We start from the raw sequence: 21,442 nt of genomic DNA on the forward strand, positions 1-21,442 counted from the left end.
CTGTGAAGTGGTGCCTCCATTTTATGTTTGATGAAATGAGGTCTGTGAGTGAGGCCAGTGAGTTTGAGTGGTACAGAGAGGCTGTGGTGGGGGACTTGTGGGAGAAGCTTCAGGGGACCGTTAAGGGGGATCTTAAGTGGCAGAGGGGTATTAACCATTGGTGGGAAGGAGTGGGGAAGTCTGGACAGTGTGGTGAGCATTTGGGTGAGAGGCAGGTTGCAGCTGGATGTACAGGTTTGGGATTCGGCTGTCTGGAGCTGATGGCCAGGGTCAGAGGAATGAGGTTCATTCTCCAAGAGAGGCCTATAAATGGATCCCTGGGACAAAATGAGGCAGGGAGATGAAACCTTGTCTTCCCTTGTCTTCTTTTGACAGTGGTATATTTAATTTGGACTAGACCTCCAATAGACCTCCAAGTTGATTCTTCTTAAGTTATTGTTGAATAAACACACACAAAGTGGGCAGTGGTCTGGAAACGAGGACACTGAGTTGCCCATTGGACAAAGGACACATTTGCCCTGGGACAGGTCTCTGTGCTTCTGAGCACTTTGGAAGGCTCTGAGTGCTTCACTAGTTGCACATCATTCTTGCCTGGGCAGAGTTTTCTAAGAAGTTGTGCCAAGCAACATTTTATTAGCCTAGTTTAGATTACCATGTCTACCTGAAAGCAGTGTGCTTATATCTCTTTTAGCATTGAATCTATTTTCATATTTTCTGATTCATAGGCACTTAGACATCTCTGTTTTGTGTTCCCAAATTTGGGTGTGCTCTGACCCCAGGCTCCTGCTCACGCATGTGTAGAGCATCTAGTAGTTCTCAAGGGACTGCATTGCCCGCCTCCCTTCTGCCCCTGGGAAATTGGGGTGTGGGGTCTTTTTTTTTTTATTTTAACAAAGGCGGGCTCTTCTTGTATTTAGTGGGTATGGCTGGGATTATCAAAAGTCCTGTAAGGAACAGGAAAGTCATTTACACTGTATTTTCAACCCGCGTCGAGGAACCCTGATAGAGCAAGCCCATTTTGTTTGGTCGTGTTACGTGCTCCTTACTAGACAGGCATAAAGGTTGAAATTGGATAGTTAATTTCAGAGCATTTTCTGGGGGCCTGTCATGGGTTACCTGTGGCTATAGCTGGCAGGGAGTTTGGACTTTTTTCAGGCCTCCTGTTGTGTTGAATATTTTCTATAACCTTTTGGTGACTGGAGTGTAGTTAGCTTGGAGTTAGTGGGGGTTTATTTTTCTTTTTTTATCTAGTGGTTTAGATCAGTGGTTCTCACACGTGGCTGCACATTAGAATTTCCCAGGGAGCTTTAAAAAAGTGTTGCCTGGGTTCCACCCCCAGATTTTTCTTTAATTGGTCTAGGATGTGGCATCAAGTTTTATAACTCCCCAGGTGGTTATAATGCACAGCTAGGATTGAAAACCACTGGTCTAGGTGTTCCAGAAGCTCTGCAGAGATACAGGAATAAGGATGATTAATTTAGCTAGATGAGATTTTCATTTACCCACAAAACATTTGTTGAGCACTTGAGATCAAGATGACCAAGGAAGCTACCTTGTTAAGGCTAGTGGATCTCATTTCTTTGGTTTCCAGTTTTCATCTTAAAACCTTGGTTCTGGAAAAGAGATGCTAGGTAGTTGTTTCAGCTCCAGCTCTGCTTTCTGGAGTCCTCTCCAAGGGCTGGGAGCAGCTTGGGTGACAGGGGAGCCCCCAGGTCAGGAGGAAGGTGAATATGAAGTGAGGTGAACAGTGGGCAGAACGGCATGGTCCCCATGTCCCTGGCAGGGCCGGCACACTCTGGCCACAGGGACTGGGCGGTGGCGACAGCCAGCAGGATCATTCAGACCCGGGCTGTTTGTACTGAACTGGGGGCGTAAGCCCACAGTATAGGAATAAGGGAACACTAAACTGGATCTCTTTTGTAATGTGTTTTCCTTCAGTTTGAAACCTGGCTGGGGGGCCTCCATTAGCCCACTCAGTGCCTTTCTGCTAATTGTGCCAGTTTGAAAAAGGGGATGGTCGCCACGCTGGGCTTGGCCAGCAGTCAAGGGCTTTGCGTGTATCAGACAAAGACACCCCCTTTTCCTGCCCAGGGGACAGAGTTTGCTCCAGCTCAGCTCCAGGGCCCTCATTCGGTGCACAGCCTGGCCAGCGATCCGCAGGGTGGCCCTGCCTGCACAGCCCTCTTCACCAGCATGGGGGTTTTGTGTCCTGTTTTGTGATGTGCCAGCTGAACCCGGTCTTGAGGCCGTTTACCGGGAGTGATGATTTGTTTTATACACTTTCAAAACAGAAAACATCTGTTCTGGCCAGGGAGGGATTGAATAATTGCATAGTGGCTTTCCTAGTCACAATTCAAGTACTGCTGGGCGCACTTGTCTCCACCGCGCCGCAGCTCAGTCACTTCCACAGCTCAGTCACTTCCACGGTGGCCCGACCCCACCAGGCTTCGTTGACAAACACAAATGGAACGAGGTCAGTTCTTTGTATCAAGTTTGAAATTTTTTTCAGGGGCTGAATTCAGTCTTAAAACCACAGTTCTGGGGGATATAATTCAGGCCTCCCCCTTTTAATTTCCTGAAACCAGTTCCAGAGTAGCAAAGCCAGCTAGATGATTCTTTGCCAGATGAGTTTCCCAAAGGCACAGTTTTGCTGGGAACGAGGGAGACCCAAATGAGACAGGAGGCCGCTGCTCGTGCTGGGCGGTGCTTGTGCTCGGGTGGGGCGGTGGTGTGGGCGCTGCTCCGGTGGTCCCTTCCCGGTGGTCCCTTCCCGATGCGGGGCTTCTTCCTGAAGGGGCCTCAGGTCATTTTGGCCGGGCACAGGGCGTGGCTCCCCCCATGCTCTTCGACCCTGCCCAGGTCCCCGCGGCCTGCTGGGCGCTCGCTGCCTTCCCTGTTGGGTGAACCCCTGTTGGTATTTTTATGGGGGGGTTGCATTCCCTTCGCTCTGCTCACTTCTCTCACACTTGCTGGTACCCCACCAGGTCTCTGGGCCGGGGCTACTTGTCTCTACCTACTCCTGGTGTGCTGTTTGGGGATGCAGTCTGTCATTTAGTTTTGTTCTAAATGTTGTCTGTGAGGTTTGGTTGTGCTATCCTAATTGCTCCGTGTTTGGAGGTTGAGAAGATTAAAAAAATCACTACTCCTTCACTGCCATTTTTGCTACTCCATTTGCTTTTGTTTGTTAAGCAGAGTTAAAATAGGAATTTTGGTGGGTATATTAGTCAGCCAGGGCTGTTGTAACAAAGTACTGTAAACTGGGTGACGTAAAACTACAGAAACATGTTCTCTCCCAGTTTTGGAGGCTAGAGTCTGAAAACCAGAGTATCAGCAGGGCCACACTCACTCCCTCTAAGGGCTCTAGGGGAGAGTCCTTGCTTCCCTCTTCCAGCTTCTGTTGGCTCCACGTGTTCTTGGCTTGTGGCCATTTTCACGCCAGTCTCTACCTTTGTTGTCGTCGTTGTCTCCCCCTCCCCTCCTCCTCCCCCCTCCCCCTCCCCTTCCCCCTCCCCCTCCCCCTCCCCCCTCCCCCTCCCCTTCCCCCTCCCCCTCCCCCTCCCCCCTGTGTCTTCTAGGCCTCAGTCTCTAATAAGGACTTAACTGGAATTAGGACCCACCTGGATGCTCCAGGATGATCCATCTCTAGATCCTTAAATTAACTACATCTGCAAAAACCCTTTTCCAAATCAGGTCGCACTCCCAAGTTCTGGGGCTTAGGGTGTGGACGTATCTTTTGGGGGCCACTATTCCACCAACGACAGTTGGGGTGGATGAAATCATCTGCTTTTTAAGTGGCAATTTACATTTTTAAAAATGTCTGCGTAGGCCAGAATAAGACACATGTGCTGCCCAGTTTGGCCTCTGAACCCAGTTTGTGGCCTTCGTTCTTATCGTGCACCGGAAGGTGTTGGGAGCATAGTTCAGATGTCATTGGAGATGGACTCCTGCGTAGATTGAGGAAATCCTTCCAGTTTGTTTTGACACTCCTTAGTTTATGGAAGGAATTCTAGTGTAATTTTCTTGTGAAACCACACTGTGGTCAGCTGTGGATCTTGTTTTTTTTTCTTTTGCCCTCGGTTCAGGTCACAGGGATGCTTTGTTTTGATGCTTTGCAGCCCCTACTCTTTTCCTTCATGTGGAAAAAGCACCAGCCTGTGGAGGGCTCCTGAGACAGTACACAGAAATTCCTTTTGTCTCATCTTGGTTCTTTATCTTACCCTTCTCAAGGAGTGAGTACTTTTGCAGATACAACTAGATAAGAATAAATTGCATTTTGTTTTTACCTAAATATCATAATGATGGATGTTCTTGAAGATTGTGGCTTCAAGTGAACCTACAGCGGTTAATGCAATTTCTGTAACCTTGACCTCAGTCCTTGACCTGAGCTCCACTTTGGTAGCAGGGGGTGGGATGGGAGATGGGGTCACAACGCCTAGCAGCTTGTACCATATTGAATTGTTCAGTTTCTACCAGTTAGAGATAGGTTACTGAGTGGCACCATTTATTTTTTCCAATAATAAAAGCAAGCCATCCTTATTGTAGAACACCTGGAACACAAAGCCAAAAGTTTTGAAGTCGTTTATGATACCCATCAACAGTGGATGGAATTCTTTTTCTAGTACTTTGTATTCTCATTAACTTACTTAAGCTAAAGTGGAATGTCTTTTATTGTGTTTGTATTTCTGGTTTCTGGCTAGCCTGAATATTTTGTTAGGCTATTTCTAGTTTGCTGAATATCTGTCTGCATTTTTGGCACAGCTATTTTGTGGTTGGTGTTGCCATTCTTATTTTGTTCCCTGGTAATCTGAAGCCTCTCCTTGTAGGGTTCAGAACGTTCATGACAAAGGCGATAAACGACGCTGGCAGCTCTGTTCAGGTTTTCTTAAAAGTTCATTCATCAAACTGTGCCTCGCTGGCTTTGCTTCTGAATGTTTCACTCTGACCATCTTGCCTTCTCCCCCTGTTCTCCAGCTGATGGTGAGACCATTCTGAAAGGCCTCCAGGCCATTTTCCAGGAGCAGGGGATGACGGAGTCGGTGCACACCTGGCAGGACCATGGCTATTTAGCGACCTACATAAACAAAAACGGCAGGTGAGGCGGCCTTGAGTGCTCCTCTTCAGGTCTGAGCACTTCAGCAGTGTGTGTGTGTGTGTGTGTGTGTGTGGGGGGGGGGATGTGTGTTTGTGTGTGTGGGTGGATGTGTGTGTAAAGGGCGGTGGTGGGGTGGTGTCCTGGTTTTTTTCTTTCCTCCTTTGGCATCTTTGAGGAGGGGGCTAGAATTCAGTGCCTCTCAGCTCTAGCTGCACAGTAGAATTGCCTGGGAATGCCTTCACAAAATCCATGCCCAGGCACTCCCCCCAGAGATTGAGGCCACCGGGCATCGCTGTTTCTCCAAACACCCCCCGGTGATTCTGTGGGGCCAAGACCCAGAACCCTTGGGCAGCATAAGCAGTGTGAACCGGCAGGCAGCGATCCAGATGGCCGTGCTTCACTTCCAGAGTTTCTGCTGCAGCAGGTCTGAGGCAGCACCCCAAATAGCATTTCTGACAAGCTCCCAGGGGATGTCAATGCTGCCGGTCAGCTGACCCCACTGTGAGAAGCACTGTAATAAGTGGTTATCAATTAACGCAGACCGCAGTCAAATTCAGGATGAGAAAGTCTGCAAGTAGCTTGACAGGAAGCTGAAGGGATCCAGGTGCTGTTTTTGTTTGTTTTTTTTTTCTCCTTAAGACTTTATAGATGATCTAGACTTTTTACCTGATCAATCAATATGTAAATGAAAGTCAACCTAAGACTGGGAAAGGAAATGACTGATAACAGAAGACACTGGTGCATTGAGCTCTTTGCATTTCCCTAAGTCTTGGTTTGTATCTTCTAGACTGTCTTGTGTGTAAAACCGTTAAGATTCTTAGTAATTTGCACTATTAATTTTAAAATGTGAACTCTGGGTATTTTTGATGGCTTTCATTCCGTTCTCTAAGTTCTAGAATTCCACGTGGCTTCATTAATGTCCTATATTCTCTCCCTTGTTTTTCTAATTAAAAGAAGACCCTCCCCCCCAATCTTACAGAGGCCCAGAAGACAATGCTGTGAGGTGAGGGAAACTTGTACTTTTGAGCTCAGCCCCGCTTCCGTTATTTTCTTTATAAGGGTACATGGTTCACCCCTGTGGTGGTGATTGTTGTTTCTGACTATGTAGCAAACGTTCATATATGCCTGTAGCAGATACCTCCAACGTATCTAAAATGATTTCTTCTCAAGGGTGACCCAAACCCTCTACTGCCTCCGTCCTCGGGCTTTGGCCCAGTTAATGGTGAGTCCCATAGAAGCGGAGGTCTGCAGCTGGCCTTGCACCCTCCAGCCTCTCTTTTCCATCCTCCCTGCCCCCATGTCTCACTGTCCTAGCTGTGGTCCGTCATTTGGGGACACAGCAATCAGACCTTGCCTCTCTCCCAGCTCGGTAGGTTCCTCCTCCACTCCAGGTGAAGCCTTGCATCTCTTACCACCTCCTAAAGGCCTTTGCAGCTGGGCGCGACCAACCTCTTTACCTCAGTTCTTGAATCTTCTGCCCTAGACACCAATCCCAGTTTTCTGGAAGGCTTAGGATTCTTCCTGGAAGGGAGTTTTTGAGTAATGAGAGCTGTTGGAAGTTGGTTCTGAAAGCAAAAAAAAGAGAAAAATTAACATGCTTATTAGTTTACTTTTTTTTTTTTTTGGCCGTGCTGCACAGCTTGCAGGATCTTAGTTCCCCAACCAGGGATGGAACTTGGCCCCTTGCAGCAGAAGCACGGAGTCCTAACCATTAGTCTACTAGGGAATTCCCTAATATGCTTAGTTTAAAAACTTGTTTTCCACACTGGTCTTCCTCTCCTCTCAGTTGGTTAGCTGGGACCCATCCCCATGCGGCCTGTTGTGAAACCTCACTCCTCTCTTCCACGCCCAGGCACCTGTTGGCTCAGGGTAGGGACTGCAGCTCCCAGCCGGGCTTCTGGCCTGACTTCTGGTTAATGACCCCTTTGTGTGTGGTCCTGGTCCTCAGTCACCTTTTTTCTTGGTCTCCATTTTCTCCCCCTTGCAACTCTTCCTCTTTCTTTATTTCCGGTTTTAATCCGGTGAGGTTTGACTCTACCTTTCGGCATTCTCTGTGTTCCTAGGTTCTCTGGTGGGGGATTCTTTGCTAGAACCACCTAGCTGGTTAAGAGGTGGCATTTCTCTCTCCTTCCTTTACCCCTGGCCCCTCTCCTTTGTGCGGCTGGTGGTGGTGGTGGGTGGGGATGGTCAGCTCGTGCAGGTGCAGATGAGTTTGTGGTGTCCTGGGCCTGAACTTGATTTTGAGGCCATTTAAGGGCTGAAGGTGAAAATTAACTAGTTGTATTTTTTTTTTTAATATTTATTTATTTTATTTATTTGGCTGTATCGGGTCTTAGTTGCGGCACGCAGGATCTTCATTGCAGCACGCGGGATCTTTTGTTGCAGCACAGGCTCTCTAGTTGTACTGCGCAGGCTCTAGAGCGCACGGGCTTAGTTGCTCTGCAGCGTGTGGGATGTTAGTTCCTCGAACAGGGATTGAACCTGTGTCCCCTGCATTGGAAGGTGAATTCTTAACCACTGACCACCAGGGAAGTCCCACAGTTGTATTTATTTTTTAATCCAAGCACACTGCCCGTATTCTCCAAACAGAACTCTTCATCTTATTTAGTATCATTCAAACGTTTCTTTAACCACACCTTTTAGTAAGAAGTGATTTTATATCAGATGTGCACATACACATCTGCATATATACAAATATACATGTCTAATTGAAAGAAAAGTTTCTTCAGATAATTCTTACACATGTGTGATAGACTCTTTATTTCATAAAAAAGCTGGTCAGATACACTAAATTAGAGGTTAAAGCTTTTCCTGTAAGGAGCTACATAAGGTCTCTGTCACATACTCCCTCTTTTTTCTTAAGCAACTCTTTAAAAATGTAAAAAAACATATTTAATCTGCAGGCTTTACAAAACATGCCGGGGGCTGGATCTGGCTTGCAGGCCCCGAGCTCAGTGAATTTAGCCACCACCTGCTTGCAGTCAGAAAAATACGGCTCTGGGGACTTCCCTGGTGGCGCAGTGGTGAAGAATCCGCCTGCCAGTGCAGGGGACACGGGTTCGAGCCCTGGTCCAGAAAGGTCCCACATGCCGCGGAGCAACTCAGCTCGTGTGCCACAACTACTGAGCCTGCACTCTAGAGCCCGCGAGCCACAACTACTGAGCCCGCGTGCCACAACTACTAAAGCCTGTGCGCCTAGAGCCCGTGCTCAGCAACAAGAGAAGCCACCGTAATGAGAAGCCTGTGCACCGCAACAAAGAGTAGCCCCTGCTCACCGCAACTAGAGAAAGCCTGCGCACAGCAACGAAGACCCAACACAGCCATAAATAAATAAATAAATAAATTTATTCAAACAAACAAACAAAAGAAAAACCACGGCTCTGTTTTGAACTCTGAGGGTAATTGGGAGAACCCAGTTTGCTCTTCGCCACCCTCCCTTCCTTTTAAGGAGTAGTCAATCACTGCTGAGGAACCTTCTTAAAAATCAGATTCATAGAACTTGCTGCTGAATCACTTTCTGGACCCAAGAACCTGTTTTGAAAACCTTAGCACTTGATGGCTCTCTCTAAAAATCTTCCCTAAATGATTGGCTTCCCTGCCCCCATGAAGAGGCTCTAATGAGAAAGCAACAGGGATAATTATGTAATTTAGGGATAAAAAGAGCAGTGGTTTTGCCTTTTAACTGGGTTGGTGTCTTTTTTCTTTTGAGTGCCGTGATACAATTCCTAACCTTAAAATTATGCTTTCCTCTGTAGCTTTGCCAATTTGAGAATTTACCCGCATGGATTGGTGTTGCTGGACCTTCAGAGTTACGACGGTGATGCGCAAGGCAAAGAAGTTGACAGTGTCAGTTTTCCACTTTTATTTACTCAAGTATTTGAGGATCACAAAAACTGCTCAGTTTAATGAAAAAATTATTTTCACCTATTTGCTGACTTTCACTTAATTTTTTTTCAATACAATTTCTATTTTATCTTAAATATTCACTTAATTTTAAACTTGCCTCCCTTCAGATAAGTGATTTTAGAAGAAAAATAGTTGTTCCTCAGTAGTTTTTAGGAACCTGGCTGTCATCTTTCCCTTGACTGCTTGAGTACTGAGTTATGATTTTACTTTGCACTGGAGGGAATGTAAACCTTTATCTAGGATGTTACAGCTGCAATATCCTTGAGCCTTTCCCTTTGCCATTATTTTGTTGGTACCTTAGGCTGAAGTGAGGTTGGCACTATGTTGGGCTAGTTGGCGTGGGAGTGTGGAATTGGGCCAGGCCTGCAGGCTGCTTTAGGGGTTGGGGAGGACAAGTGTATCTGGGCATCTACCAGTGTCACAGCTCTGTCAACACGGCCTCAACCTCCTGGTCTGTTCTGGAATTTAGCTGTTCCACTCAGCTTATTCGATAAGCCCATTTCTTTTCTTTTAATTGCAGCTTTTGAACAAAGTAGAAGAAAGAATGAAAGAATTGAGTCAGGACAGTACTGAGCGGGTGAAGCGGTAAGTCCACTCCTGAATGTTCTTTTATATTTGGTTAATCGATAAAATAATCAGAATGGTGGTGTTATCCCTGAGCAGTGTCTAAGATGTAGAAGAGATCAAAGTCCTGCTTCTGGCCACTTGGTAGACTGAGGTAGTGGGCCCTTACAACAGAAGACTAACTGTATATGAGAGAGAGAGATGCTAGACAAAGTGGAACAAAGGCAGAAGGGAGTGTACAGTGATTCCAAGGGGCTGGAACTGTATAACGCAGAGAATTAGGTGGAGCTGGCACCTCAAAGGGGAGCTAGAAAACTCCTCCTCGACCCTGTCCAGTAAAGAGAAAAGATTGTCTTGTCTTTCCTCAGAGTTCTGGGCCCCAGAGTAGAATTAAGCAGTTTTAAGAGATTTTGACAGCATGGGATGATAGAAAATTTGCCTCAGTGCTTTCAGGTAAGATGACATTGATATTGCAAGGTACTAAGAATTTCAGAGGCCACCCACCTTGAGCAGCCCCTGGTGGGTTCTTTTCAGATGAAAACGAAGACCATTAACCTTTCTTGAGGAGTGCAGCCACTATGCCACATGTGACTATTTAAAACTAAGTTAATAAAAAAGAGTTCAGTTCCTCAGTCTCACCTCATGTCACTAGCTAGTGACTGCCATATTGGACAACACAGATAAAGAACATTTCTGTGGTGACAGAAATGTTCTGTTGGACAGAACAGAGGTATTTGTCAGTGGTGTCAGATGTTAAAAGAGCTTTGATAGAAGTAATAGTTTTGACATTTGTTGGGAGGGATAGAGTCTGGTAGGTCCTGGGAATTAATCATGGCTGCACAGCAGGTAATTCTGAGCGGTTTGGCCTTGCCCTGCCTGGGCGGCTCCTTACCAGGCCCTCAAAAGTGGGCTTGTCCGTTGCTCATAAAGGCAAACACACAGATGCAGAAACACACAGAGACTTCAGTAAGGTTGGGGCGTCACTGATGGACGTGGCCATCCAGAATACAGACTTCTCCATTTCAGGGCACTTCCCACCAGAGGGAATCCTTATTGGCTGTTTAAGGACGTTTAAGTACTTAATGGCTCATCCTGCTAAATTTGATCAGCCTAGAGGAAAGCCCCAGGGCAGATGTAAGATAACTGGAAAGTTGTTTAACCTCCAACATGGACACAAAGCAGGAAACTGCATGTGAAGAGAGCAGGACACAGTGTAGAACTCAGCCACTTGATTGAAATCTGTCTGGAGCACCCAGACTTGTTTACCCCACCCAAGTTCAGCTTACGTGTCCTCGGGCCCTTCCCCATCCTTAAAGAACTTGTCCACACCTACACTCTTTTCTGGAATTTCCCTCTTTTCCTGCTTACAGAGTTTTCCTAATCTTTCCTGGTCCATCTGAATTGAACGGGTTCCCACTGTGTCTTTAATTCGGTGATAATGAATTGGCCAACATCAAAATGCCTGATTTTTTTTTTTTTTTTTAAATTGGTCTGGTTTTTATTGGGATTGCTTCTAGGAGTGAGCAAATAGATGGAATGCATTTATGGGCTTCCGCACTCATGAGAAGTCTGGTTCCTTCGTGGTTTTGGTATGGGAGTTTTTGAATTGAGAATGCAGTTATACTTCCGATTTTCAGTTCAAAACACAGCACAGGCCTTGTTTTTCCTTGTCACTGTTTTTACATCTTTTCATAAAATCAGGGTGGAGGGGGCAGGAAGTTGTTGGGAATACTTTGTTGTAGGCCCTTTGTTTTTGGCCTCAAAAGGACAAGAACGGTGCCACTTTTCTGTCTGGGGAATGACATTGTTAGAGACTGAATCATTAACAAATGACTCAGTAACATCTGAAATGATTACTCCCCTGTGGCCAATGATTTAAATCTGAATTAAGAAGCCATGGGATTTATTAGAAACTTTATTTTCATATCCTACTATTCAAAAGAAAAGGAACAGGAAAAGCAAGCTTACATCAGTAATGTTTTGTTGAAAAGAAAAATTCTTGCAATTTACACGGTGTACCTGAGGCCCAGGACATATTCTGTCTTTCTCTCTACCATCTGTTTTCAATTTTCTGTAGTGAAGGTTGAAAAGAGAGTTATGTAGGGCTCCAGAATATCTCCCAAAGCCCATTTCAGGGAGATGCGCTTCATGTTAGTGAAGCCAAATCCAGCCTCTGTACCCCAACACTGAATTAAATCTTGGAGACAGAGTTTTGGCTGAAGTAGAAAAGAATAGGTTTATTGTTTTGCCAGGCAAAGGGGGCCACAGCGGGCTAATGCCCTCAAAACTGTGTGTCCCAACTTGGAGGGGGTAGTGAGAAATGTTATAGTAATGGTTCAAGGAGAGCGTGATCAGCTCATGGACATTCTTCCGATTGGCTGGTGGAGGTAAGTGGGCGTCAGTATCATCCACGTTCTGGTTCCAACCAGTCTGGGGTCTACGTGCTTGTGGGCAGCATGAAGTTAACTTCTCCCACCTGGTGGGGGCTTCAGTATCTGCAAAGCAGCTCAAAGATACTGTTACAGTGTGTGTATCCCTTGGGGGGAACCAGGACCCTGCCCCAGAGTTACACTATTGTTTCTCTTGACTGTTCCTCCCTTGTCTCTGTATCCCCTCCCTTCCCTAATTAGCATCTGTTTGAACTGCCCGTTGGCACTCAGGGAAGGTCTTGGAGGCTGAATGAAGCCCGGTTTCCTGTAATCAAGAAATGGGGGACACAGAAAGGCTTTTGTGCCCAGGAGCCCCACAGGGTCCTACTCGGTATGATCAAGGGGATGGCTTCCCCATCCTTAAAGATCCTTGCTTCTTTGCATGTCTTTAAAAACCACTGTGTTGCTGTGGAGGAAAGAGCTCTTACCTGCACCCAAGGCACCATTGACACAATTGAGAATGGACATTGTTTTCATTGGGTTTGTGCATAGTTCAGTAATTGCCTGTAGCTGGCTGGCTGTCGACCCCGAGGGGTGGGTTTCCTCCCCTGAAAGCCCTTGAGTTGCTATTTGTTACTTTCATCCAGTGTCACAGGTAAGCTCATGCTCCCACCTCATGCCACCCACCACCCATCAGCGAGAGGTGGAAGAGGCTTCCCCCAAGTCCTGTTTGCCTACTCTCGGGGTTTGTCCTGTTTGGGGTGCCACATTTTACAAGAAAAACCTCTGATCTGCCTAATTCCAACAGCTGAGTTTGTTCTCCTGGAAGATGAAGAAGTGGTTAAATTAGGAGGAGTTAGGATTAAATGACAGTTCATGGGAATTTGCTTTGTGAAGTCAGTGCTTTTTGCAGATGTTAGTATTTCCTCATAGAATGAACCTTTAACAGGTTCAGACTGTATTCTTGGAAACAGGTGAGCGGAAGAGCAAAGACTTATCAGAGTGAGTCAGAGGTAGCCCAGCCCAGCATTTTAGGTACCTGTGGCTTGTTTACTGTAAACCCCACTGTACTTGAGAACACAGGACTTGCCCACGGTTGTGTTACGTATGCAGTGAGTTCTCATCTTGTTTGTGTTCCACTTGATTTGCCAAGCCCCCTTTCCAGGTCTGGTTCTCCTTGTCATGTAGTGTCCTCTGCTGTTAGTTTCTAGTACATTCACCCTATCTAAAATACTCAGTATTAACAAAAAGAACTGAATGAGAAAATCATCAGTTTGCAGCTATTCTCGTAATAATTGGTTCAGGCAAGAATCTTCTAGATGCTAAAGCCACTGGTGAAGGTGTGTTGAGAGATCAGGACCTTGACCCAGTTTCACAGGACCGCTCCACACCCTGCTTAGTAATTTCAAAGGGAAAAAAGGTACCTTTGCAAGTGGAGGGATCTCGTGGGCATCCGCTTTAACCATGTGGTCACACTTAGCATCACCAGTAATAGGACAGGAACACACCTCGTGCCCCTGATGTGATGCTTGCATAATATGCCAACTTGACTCTGTTGAAGAGATCTTCAGGCAAACCCACTTGAGGGATTTCCTGCAGAACACCTGGTCTGGACTTTGCTGTGATGTGAATGTCATGAAACACACGGGGAAGGGGTGACGAGGCCAACAGACTGTCTTCTTTTTTAACATCTTTATTGGAGTATAATTGCTTCACAATGGTGTGTTAGTTTCTGCTGTATGACAAAGTGAATCAGCTATACGTATACATATATCCACATATCCCCTCCCTCTTGTGTCTCCCTCCCACCCTCCCTATCCCACCCCTCTAGGTGGTCACAAAGCACGGAGCTGATCTCCCTGTGCTATGCGGCTGCTCCCCACTAGCTATCTATTTTCCATTTGGTAGTATATATATGTCCATGTGACCCTCTCACTTCATCCCAGCTTACCCTTCCCCCTCCTCATGTCCTCAAGTCCATTCTCTGTCTGTGTCTATTCCTGCAACGGACTATTTTCGATTAAATGAGGGTAAAAAAGGACAAGAGCAAAATACAGTATATGATTCTTCATTCAAAAGTAGAATAGCTCTGAAGGAGATAATTGGCAGTTGGGGATACTTGAACATGGATTCCTTACTAGGTGCTGGTATTCCATCCATGTGGACTTGAATGGATGTGGTAGTGACAAAGTAGCTATGTAGGCAGTCTTAACAGATTCCTGCTGGAGTATTTGGGGGTGAAGGATGATGTCTGCAATGGCCATTTTCTCCAGCTTTTTTTTAGGGAAAATTTAAAGTATGCCAGAAAGGTTTTTTAAAAAGTAAATTCTTAATGTACAACAGTGTTGAAATTTGGTAGTGGCCATGTTTGTATAAACCTCAAAGCGCAAGTTTTAGATTGGTTGTGTACTATTTAGGAGTCTGCCTGGGGTCATGTGGCTTCTGTGCATGCTTGTTCCCAGGTCCTCTTTTAAGGCAGCCTCACCTAAGCAGCCTTTCTTTTAAGGCTCATTCCTGTTTTCCTTTTTTTCCAGATTACCACCCATAGTTCGAGGAGGGGCCATTGACAGATACTGGCCCACTGCAGATGGCCGCCTGGTTGAGTACGACATAGATGAAGTGGTATATGATGAAGACTCACCTTACCAGAACATTAAAATTTTACACTCAAAACAATTTGGAAATATTCTCATCCTCAGTGGGGATGTTAGTAAGTATTCCATCCCTACCCCAATCGCATGACAGAGTGACAATGTGTTAGATTGTGTTTTCCTGACAGATACCACCGTTGTGGATTTGTCCAGATTTGTCCATGGCCCTGCTGGGTTGTTTTTTTTTTTTTTTTTTTTTTTTTGAGATGAATATTTACATTGGATTAACCCTGTGGCTTGTCTGGGCTTTCATGTTTTATAGTAGAGCCATGAAAATTTTGTCTTGTTACTCTTTTTTCCTTAGTTTTCTTAGTGATTAGTATTTAGATTGTATTTCAAAAGAAAATGTAATTGCCTTTTTTTAAAAAAAATTTTTATTGAAGTATAGTTGATTTACAATGTTGTTAGTTTCAGGTGTACAGTAAAGTGATTCAGTTATACATATATATATAAATATATTTTTTCGTTATTTATATTCTCTCCCATTATAGGTTATTACAAGATATTGAGTAGAGTTCCCTGTGCTATACAGTAGGTCCTTGTTGGTTATCTATTTTATATTGCTTATTTTTTAAGAAGTCTTTTAGATGGGAAATTTCAAACCAAAGTAGACAAAACAGTACGATGAACCCACATATACTCACCATTGAGTGCCAACAATTATCAACTCCTGGCCAATCTTGTTTCCCCTGAACTCTGGTCTACTTTTCTCCCTCTCATATTCTTTTGAAGCAACTCTGCTTCATATTTCATCTGGAAACATGCAATTGCTTTTTAATTATCATATCAGAACAGGCTGAAGACTGAATTTTCTTCCTACTGACTAAAGTATATATGTATATAATCTATGTAGGGAACATTTTATGTTGGGTGTTAGATGAGTAGGGTTGATGAAAGTCCACAGTCCAAAAAAACCAAAAAACAACACCTCTGTATACTGCTGTTTTTAAAGATTGAAAATGAAAAATTCTGAATTTTGTAGATTCTAGCACTTTCTGGTATGATAAGTCAGGTGGTGTATGGCTCTGGTTAGAGTCACCATTTTGGATGTTTCTTCTCCCTAGATTTGGCGGAAAGTGATCTGGCGTATACCCGGGCCATCATGGGCAGCGGCAAAGAAGATTACACTGGCAAAGATGTACTGATTCTAGGAGGCGGAGATGGGGGCATATTATGTGAAATAGTCAAACTGAAACCAAAGATGGTCACTATGGTAGAGATATCCTTTGTTGTATAAGAGATCAAGTTAAGTGGGCTTTGTTTGTCTTCTTCCTCGTTTTTTGTCTTAAGACTCAAGTTAATGTTACGAGGTAAATTTGTTATAAAGACTACCTTGAACAAACATTTCCACTTAGTACCAGTACCTTTTTATATGGCCACCAACAAAGAAGCAGAGTTGAGAATTCAAGAGCAAGTAACCTTTGTACTGTGTCTACTGTTCAGCAGTTGCTGAAATGGCTTCTTCATTAGAAGAAAATTGAGTTCCTTTTGAGTGTCCTTGGTGCACAAATGAAGTCATTGTCTCATTTATCGTTTTTTAAACTTATGATACCCAAATTAGTGTTAAAAAAATGTTATGTTCATCTTAACCTTTTTAAAAAGTGTATTTCAGAATTCTTTGATACATCCAAATCCAGGGGAAATTTCTCCTTAACATATTTCGAACATTGACCAAATGGTGATTGACGGATGTAAGAAATACATGCGAAAAACATGTGGTGATGTCCTAGACAATCTTAAAGGAGACTGCTATCAGGTAATTATATTTACCAGATAATGTTTTTTATTATGTCAGTTGATAATATGTTGATCAGAAATGTGCCTTCTGAAAACAGCTTTAAGTACAATTGGTTAAGAAGATAAATAATCAAGATGATAGGTCATCTTGTAGGGGAGGAAAAATTTTCCCTCTACCCTTCTAGTACTTGCCTGAGACCCCCGTAATAAAAGAGTAACAAGAGGAAAAACAAGTTATTAAATGTTTTAAACTCATGTATTTATGGGAGATGCACAGAAAAGTGAGCAACTCAGAGGCTTAAATACGATCCTAATAGGGACAGAGGGACGTAGGTGTCTTAAGGGAGAGTAGATGACTTAGGAAAAATGAACAGGGCCCTTAGAAGAGTAGAAAAAGAGATAGTTTGTGACAGAGTTTGTCTGGGTGTGGTGTCAGCCTCGTCTGCTGTGATAAGAGGCCATCTTCCCTGGTTGAATTCCTCGGCGAGGGGATCTATGACAGTTGAATTCCTTTTGGAGGATCTGTCTTTAGGCAGATAAAGGGGAGTTCAGAGAAAGCCTCTCCCTACATTTGCTGTTTTTCAAGTGCCTACAGCTCAAAATGTTCAATATGCCAAAGCACCGTATTTTGAGGTAGCCTGTTCTGCTATCCTTTATTCTCTTTATGTGAGTTCTATATACATTTGTATTCAGGGAAGGTGTGTACATATAGTTTAAAAAAAAGAAAGAAAGAAATTGCTAACTCCAGATTCTTTGAATTTAATAACATTAATTCATTCTTGTATAAAAGATGCCCTGTACCTTTTTATGACCTGGCAACCACCACTTTTGACTTTTGTCTCTTTAGCCTGAGTCTCTCTGTGTCTGGGTCTTTGAGAAGGAATTCAGGTATTTAATTAGAGGGTGTAGACGATGTTTGATGTAGGAATAATTGCTTCTTGCTAAGCAAATAAATTCCTAAATTCTACTGTGCTTGTAAGTTGACCGATCATTATAGTTTGTAGGATACATTTTGTATTGTATTTTGAGGATTCATATGTTAGGTGCCCATACCTACATTATTTGGTAGAGCAAGATAACTAAGCAAATGCATATTTTTGTTTGACCAGAATCTTAAATGTGTACCTCTAGTTTTATAAACATATAGATGAATGCTTTCATTTGTTATGTAAATTACCTACACCTACCCATGTTCTCTAATATGTGTGTATCCAAATTTGATTTCATGGTACATATGTTAATTTTTTAAACAGAGAGAAATTATATCAATGTTAAAATGCAGTTGCGATAGTTTTATGGGCAAAAGGGAAAGAAAGTACATATTTTACTTACACTGTTGGAAAGTTTAAAAAGGGAGGGAGGATGCAGCAGTTCCAATCCTGGGTGTTTTATTTGAAGAAAAGGGTAACACTAATTCGAAAAGATACGTGCACCTCCATGTTTATTGCAGCATTATTTACAATAGCCAAGATATGGAAGCACCCTAACTGTCCATCAACAGATGAACGGATAAAGAAGATGTGGTGTATATATACACAATAGACTCCTACTCAGCCATAAAAAAAGAATGAAATCTTGACATTTGTGACAACATGGATGAACCTTGAGGGTATTATTTCCACTTAGCATAAAGTCAGATGGAGAAAGAAAAATACTGTAAAAATACTGATTTCACTCATGTGGAATATAAAAAAAATTTGAATAAAGGAACAAACCAAACCAAATAAAAATACATAGATACAGAGAACAGAGTAGTGCTTCCCAGAGGGGAAGGGGTAAGGGAGAGTGAAATGGATAAAGGGGATCAAACTGTATGGTAATGGATGGAAACTATGCTTTTGGCAGTGAGCATACTGTAGTATACACGGAAGTCAAAATATATAATGCTGTACACATGAAAAAGAAGAGGGGGAATTTAGGTTCTTCAGAGCATGACAGACTTTTCACAATGAGCTAAAAATTACCATTGTTTGCAAATGTTTGCATTGTTAGCCAGACCCTCTGCCTAAAGTGTTAATCCTCACATCTGTATCAAGCGGCTACTGTTTCTATTTTGTAGATGAAGACAGTAAGTTTAGAGAGTTTAAAGGGCAATTTATAGGGTAACTTTAGAGGAATGTTTCAAATTCATGTCTCCCTGGTGGCTCCTTAGGTTGACTTATGGCTTAAGAAAAAAATATAACAAGAACCGCAAACCTAGACCTTCAGTACTGTGGAGTTCCCTTTCGGGAACAGAACAGCCACCAGGGGGAGTCTGAAAAATTCTTCTGAGGCTGAGAGTTTTCCTGGAGCTCTAAAGGGGTGGGGGTTCCTGGTCTATGGGACAGCAGTACGCAAGCCCCTTAGCCATTAAAATACTACCATTAAAAAAATACCAGGTCCTTGCAACTGTTTATCATTTATAAAACATAATTAATGTTATCCTTTTTGAGAAAATAGATTTACAAGCAGTAAATCTAGCAGTTTAAAGAATTTTCAATTATGTTCAAAAAAAATTTAGTTAAGTATAAAGATATGAATCTTAAATCTGTTATCAACACAATCCCTAAATCTATTATCAACACAATCCATTATAAAAATAATAAAATAATTTGGTATTAACAGGTGACAAACCATTTGAGAATATTTAGCAGTCTTAATAAAAACTTGGTAAGAAAATTGCAAGAGAAGGGAAACTACCTAGACATAGTAGAAACGATCAGAAATGTAAAGATACTGTATTAAATGGCAAAATACATAAGCGGTTTCCACTAAAACTAGGAACTAGAAGAGGATGCTCTGTTTAAGCTTGTTTTTGAGTCCTTAATGCAGTAAGGTAGGAAAATGAAAACATTATAAACATAGACAGAATCACATTACTTGCAGAATATATGAATGCTCACAAAATACAGAAAACTCATCTAGAAAACAAGTTGAATTCATGAGAATTTGGTGTAGTGATAGGAGAAAGGCAGACTAAAACTTTTTTCCTTATTCTAAATGCAAAAGTTTGAATGGAAATTGAGTGTGGGCCAGAAATCCTTTTCAAAATAATGACCAGTTAATACTAGGAATAAATTTAACAAGAATGATTTTGAGACTGATAGAATTATGTTAAGATCTTATTGAAAGACAAGCAACTGAAGTGTGAATATGTGGAGAGACAAGTTATTTCTTAGATGAAAAAGTACCATAATCCCCAAGGGGGTTTTTAGAATTAGACCAAATGATTTTGAAGTTCTCTTGAAACCATAATTATCTAAGACTAGCCAAGAAAAAATTTAAAAATGATCACAGTGAAGGGAGATTTGCCCTCTTATTAATTTACTGTGAAGTACAGTAAGCAAATAGGAAGTATGATGATGACAAATATAGAAGTATGGCACAGAGTTGCCCACACCTTGGTGTATGTGTAGACACAAAGCTAATATATGGACTAAGGTGTTTTCAGTTTGGGAAAAGATTTAGTTGATTTAGTAAATGTTGACATAATGGGCTGTCCGTCTGCATGAGAACAAAATTAACCCTAGAAGCCATAGAAAAAATAATTTCAGATGACTTACGCTCTAGATACTAAAACTAATACATTTAGAGAAATTTAGAGTATCTAACCTTGGAGTTGGGAAACCTCATAATGAAAGACAAGAAACCAGTAACTAATAACATCATACTATATAAACAAAGCCAAAAGTCTGAAAATAATGGTAACAAACATGATAGGGAGTTAATCCCTTTAATAATACAAAGAGCCCCTACTAAAATTTTAAAATATTAACTAAAGGTGTAAAGGATATGAACTGGTGTTGTAGACCCCAAGTTCGAGTGCCCAGTGCACAGTGAGGCCAAACCAACTGAAATGGAATTTGGAGCAAAGTTTATTGCAAAGGGCAAGCAAAGAACAGGCAGCTCATGTTATAAAGACCCGGACTCCCTGGTGGTGTCTAGGGAAGTGGTTTTACGGGCAAAATTTGGGGGAAGGGCTGCAGGGTGTGTGACCTTCCTCTGATTGGTTGATGGTAACAGGGTGGTGGTCCAGAAATCTCAATCATCAGCCATCTTGTTTCAACCAGGCTGGGTCCATGTGCTTGTGCACAGCCTGAAGTTATTGTCCTCTGCCTGGGTGGTGGCTTTAGTTCCTGGTTAAGAGCTCAGTTATGTATCAGATTGTTATCTATAGGGACACAGAAAGACTTGTACCTGGGAGGGGCCTGCGGTGCCCCACTCACTTTAAATTCCCCCTTTTCTTTGATACTCCTCAGTCTTGATGGGAACAGGTGTGGGATAAGAAAGGGAATAAACTTTTGGATAAAGAGGTTAATCATAAACTCCGCCTAGGGAGTCCACTTTTGGGGGCTGGGGAGATGACTCAGTTTTAATCCCCCACCCCTGTTTCAACCTTCTCCAGATCTTTGAGGGAATGGGGTGATGCCCTGTCTGGCTACTTCCTGCTAAAATGGGGCATAGTCCTGCCTCACCGTGGGGAATGGACACTGAGTTGGAAATACTCCCAAGTTCCAAGTCTTGAATCAGAGTCTTGTATGATTAAGATCTCAGTTCCTGGGACTTCCCTGGTGGTCCAGTGGTTAAGACTTTGCCTTCCAATGCAGGGGGGTAGAGGTTCGATCCCTGGTCTGGGAGCTAGGATCCCACATGCCTCATGGCCTAAAAAACAAAACATAAAACAGAAGCAATATTGTAACAAATTCAATAAAGACTTTAAAAATGGTCCACATCAAAAAAAATCTTTGGAAAAAAAAAGATCTCAGTTCTTTAGTCCACTGTTTTGGTGTGCCAGATCTAGTTAGGAGTAGTAGTGACAACCCAAACAGACTTTGGAAAATAGATATCATTCCCTGAGAAATTCAGGAGAATGAGCCTGAAAACCAATCTGGACCTGGCACTTAGATAAAATTAGATTAACTGGTTACAAGTCTCCCCCTAAGTAGGTTATAACTTTTGATGTGATATTAACATACATGAAAGGAGCTATTGGCCATTACATGTCTCCTTTTTCTGCTAATGTATGATCTAAAGCAATTTTGTTGTCTAAAAAATTTAATAGTTACAAGAGGAGACCTTGAGATAAGGTTGCAGCTGCCAGCGGGCGCTCCTTTGATAATGGCTGGTGGTATCCCAGAGTGATA

At 43.0% G+C, this 21,442-nt stretch overlaps 1 protein-coding gene across 3 annotated transcripts in view; it reads left to right on the forward strand.

Annotated features, from left to right (window-relative positions):
* Nucleotides 1-21,442, forward strand: part of SMS (spermine synthase) — a 52,181-nt gene that overhangs the window by 14,167 nt on the left and 16,572 nt on the right. For 2 of the 3 annotated variants that reach the window (XM_068533899.1, XM_068533898.1), the window contains exons 2-7: nt 4,972-5,092; nt 8,848-8,938; nt 9,519-9,583; nt 14,466-14,641; nt 15,647-15,801; nt 16,249-16,338. In XM_068533899.1, coding sequence (XP_068390000.1) covers nt 4,972-5,092; nt 8,848-8,938; nt 9,519-9,583; nt 14,466-14,641; nt 15,647-15,801; nt 16,249-16,338 — 698 coding nt within the window. Of the gene's footprint in view, nt 1-2,448; nt 2,474-4,971; nt 5,093-8,847; nt 8,939-9,518; nt 9,584-14,465; nt 14,642-15,646; nt 15,802-16,248; nt 16,339-21,442 lie in introns of those variants that run through there. The other variant, XM_068533900.1, reaches the window with a different exon arrangement.

Source organism: Eschrichtius robustus, chromosome X (assembly GCF_028021215.1).
Source record: "Eschrichtius robustus isolate mEscRob2 chromosome X, mEscRob2.pri, whole genome shotgun sequence".
In the NCBI taxonomy this organism is placed as follows: Eukaryota; Metazoa; Chordata; class Mammalia; order Artiodactyla; family Eschrichtiidae; genus Eschrichtius; species Eschrichtius robustus.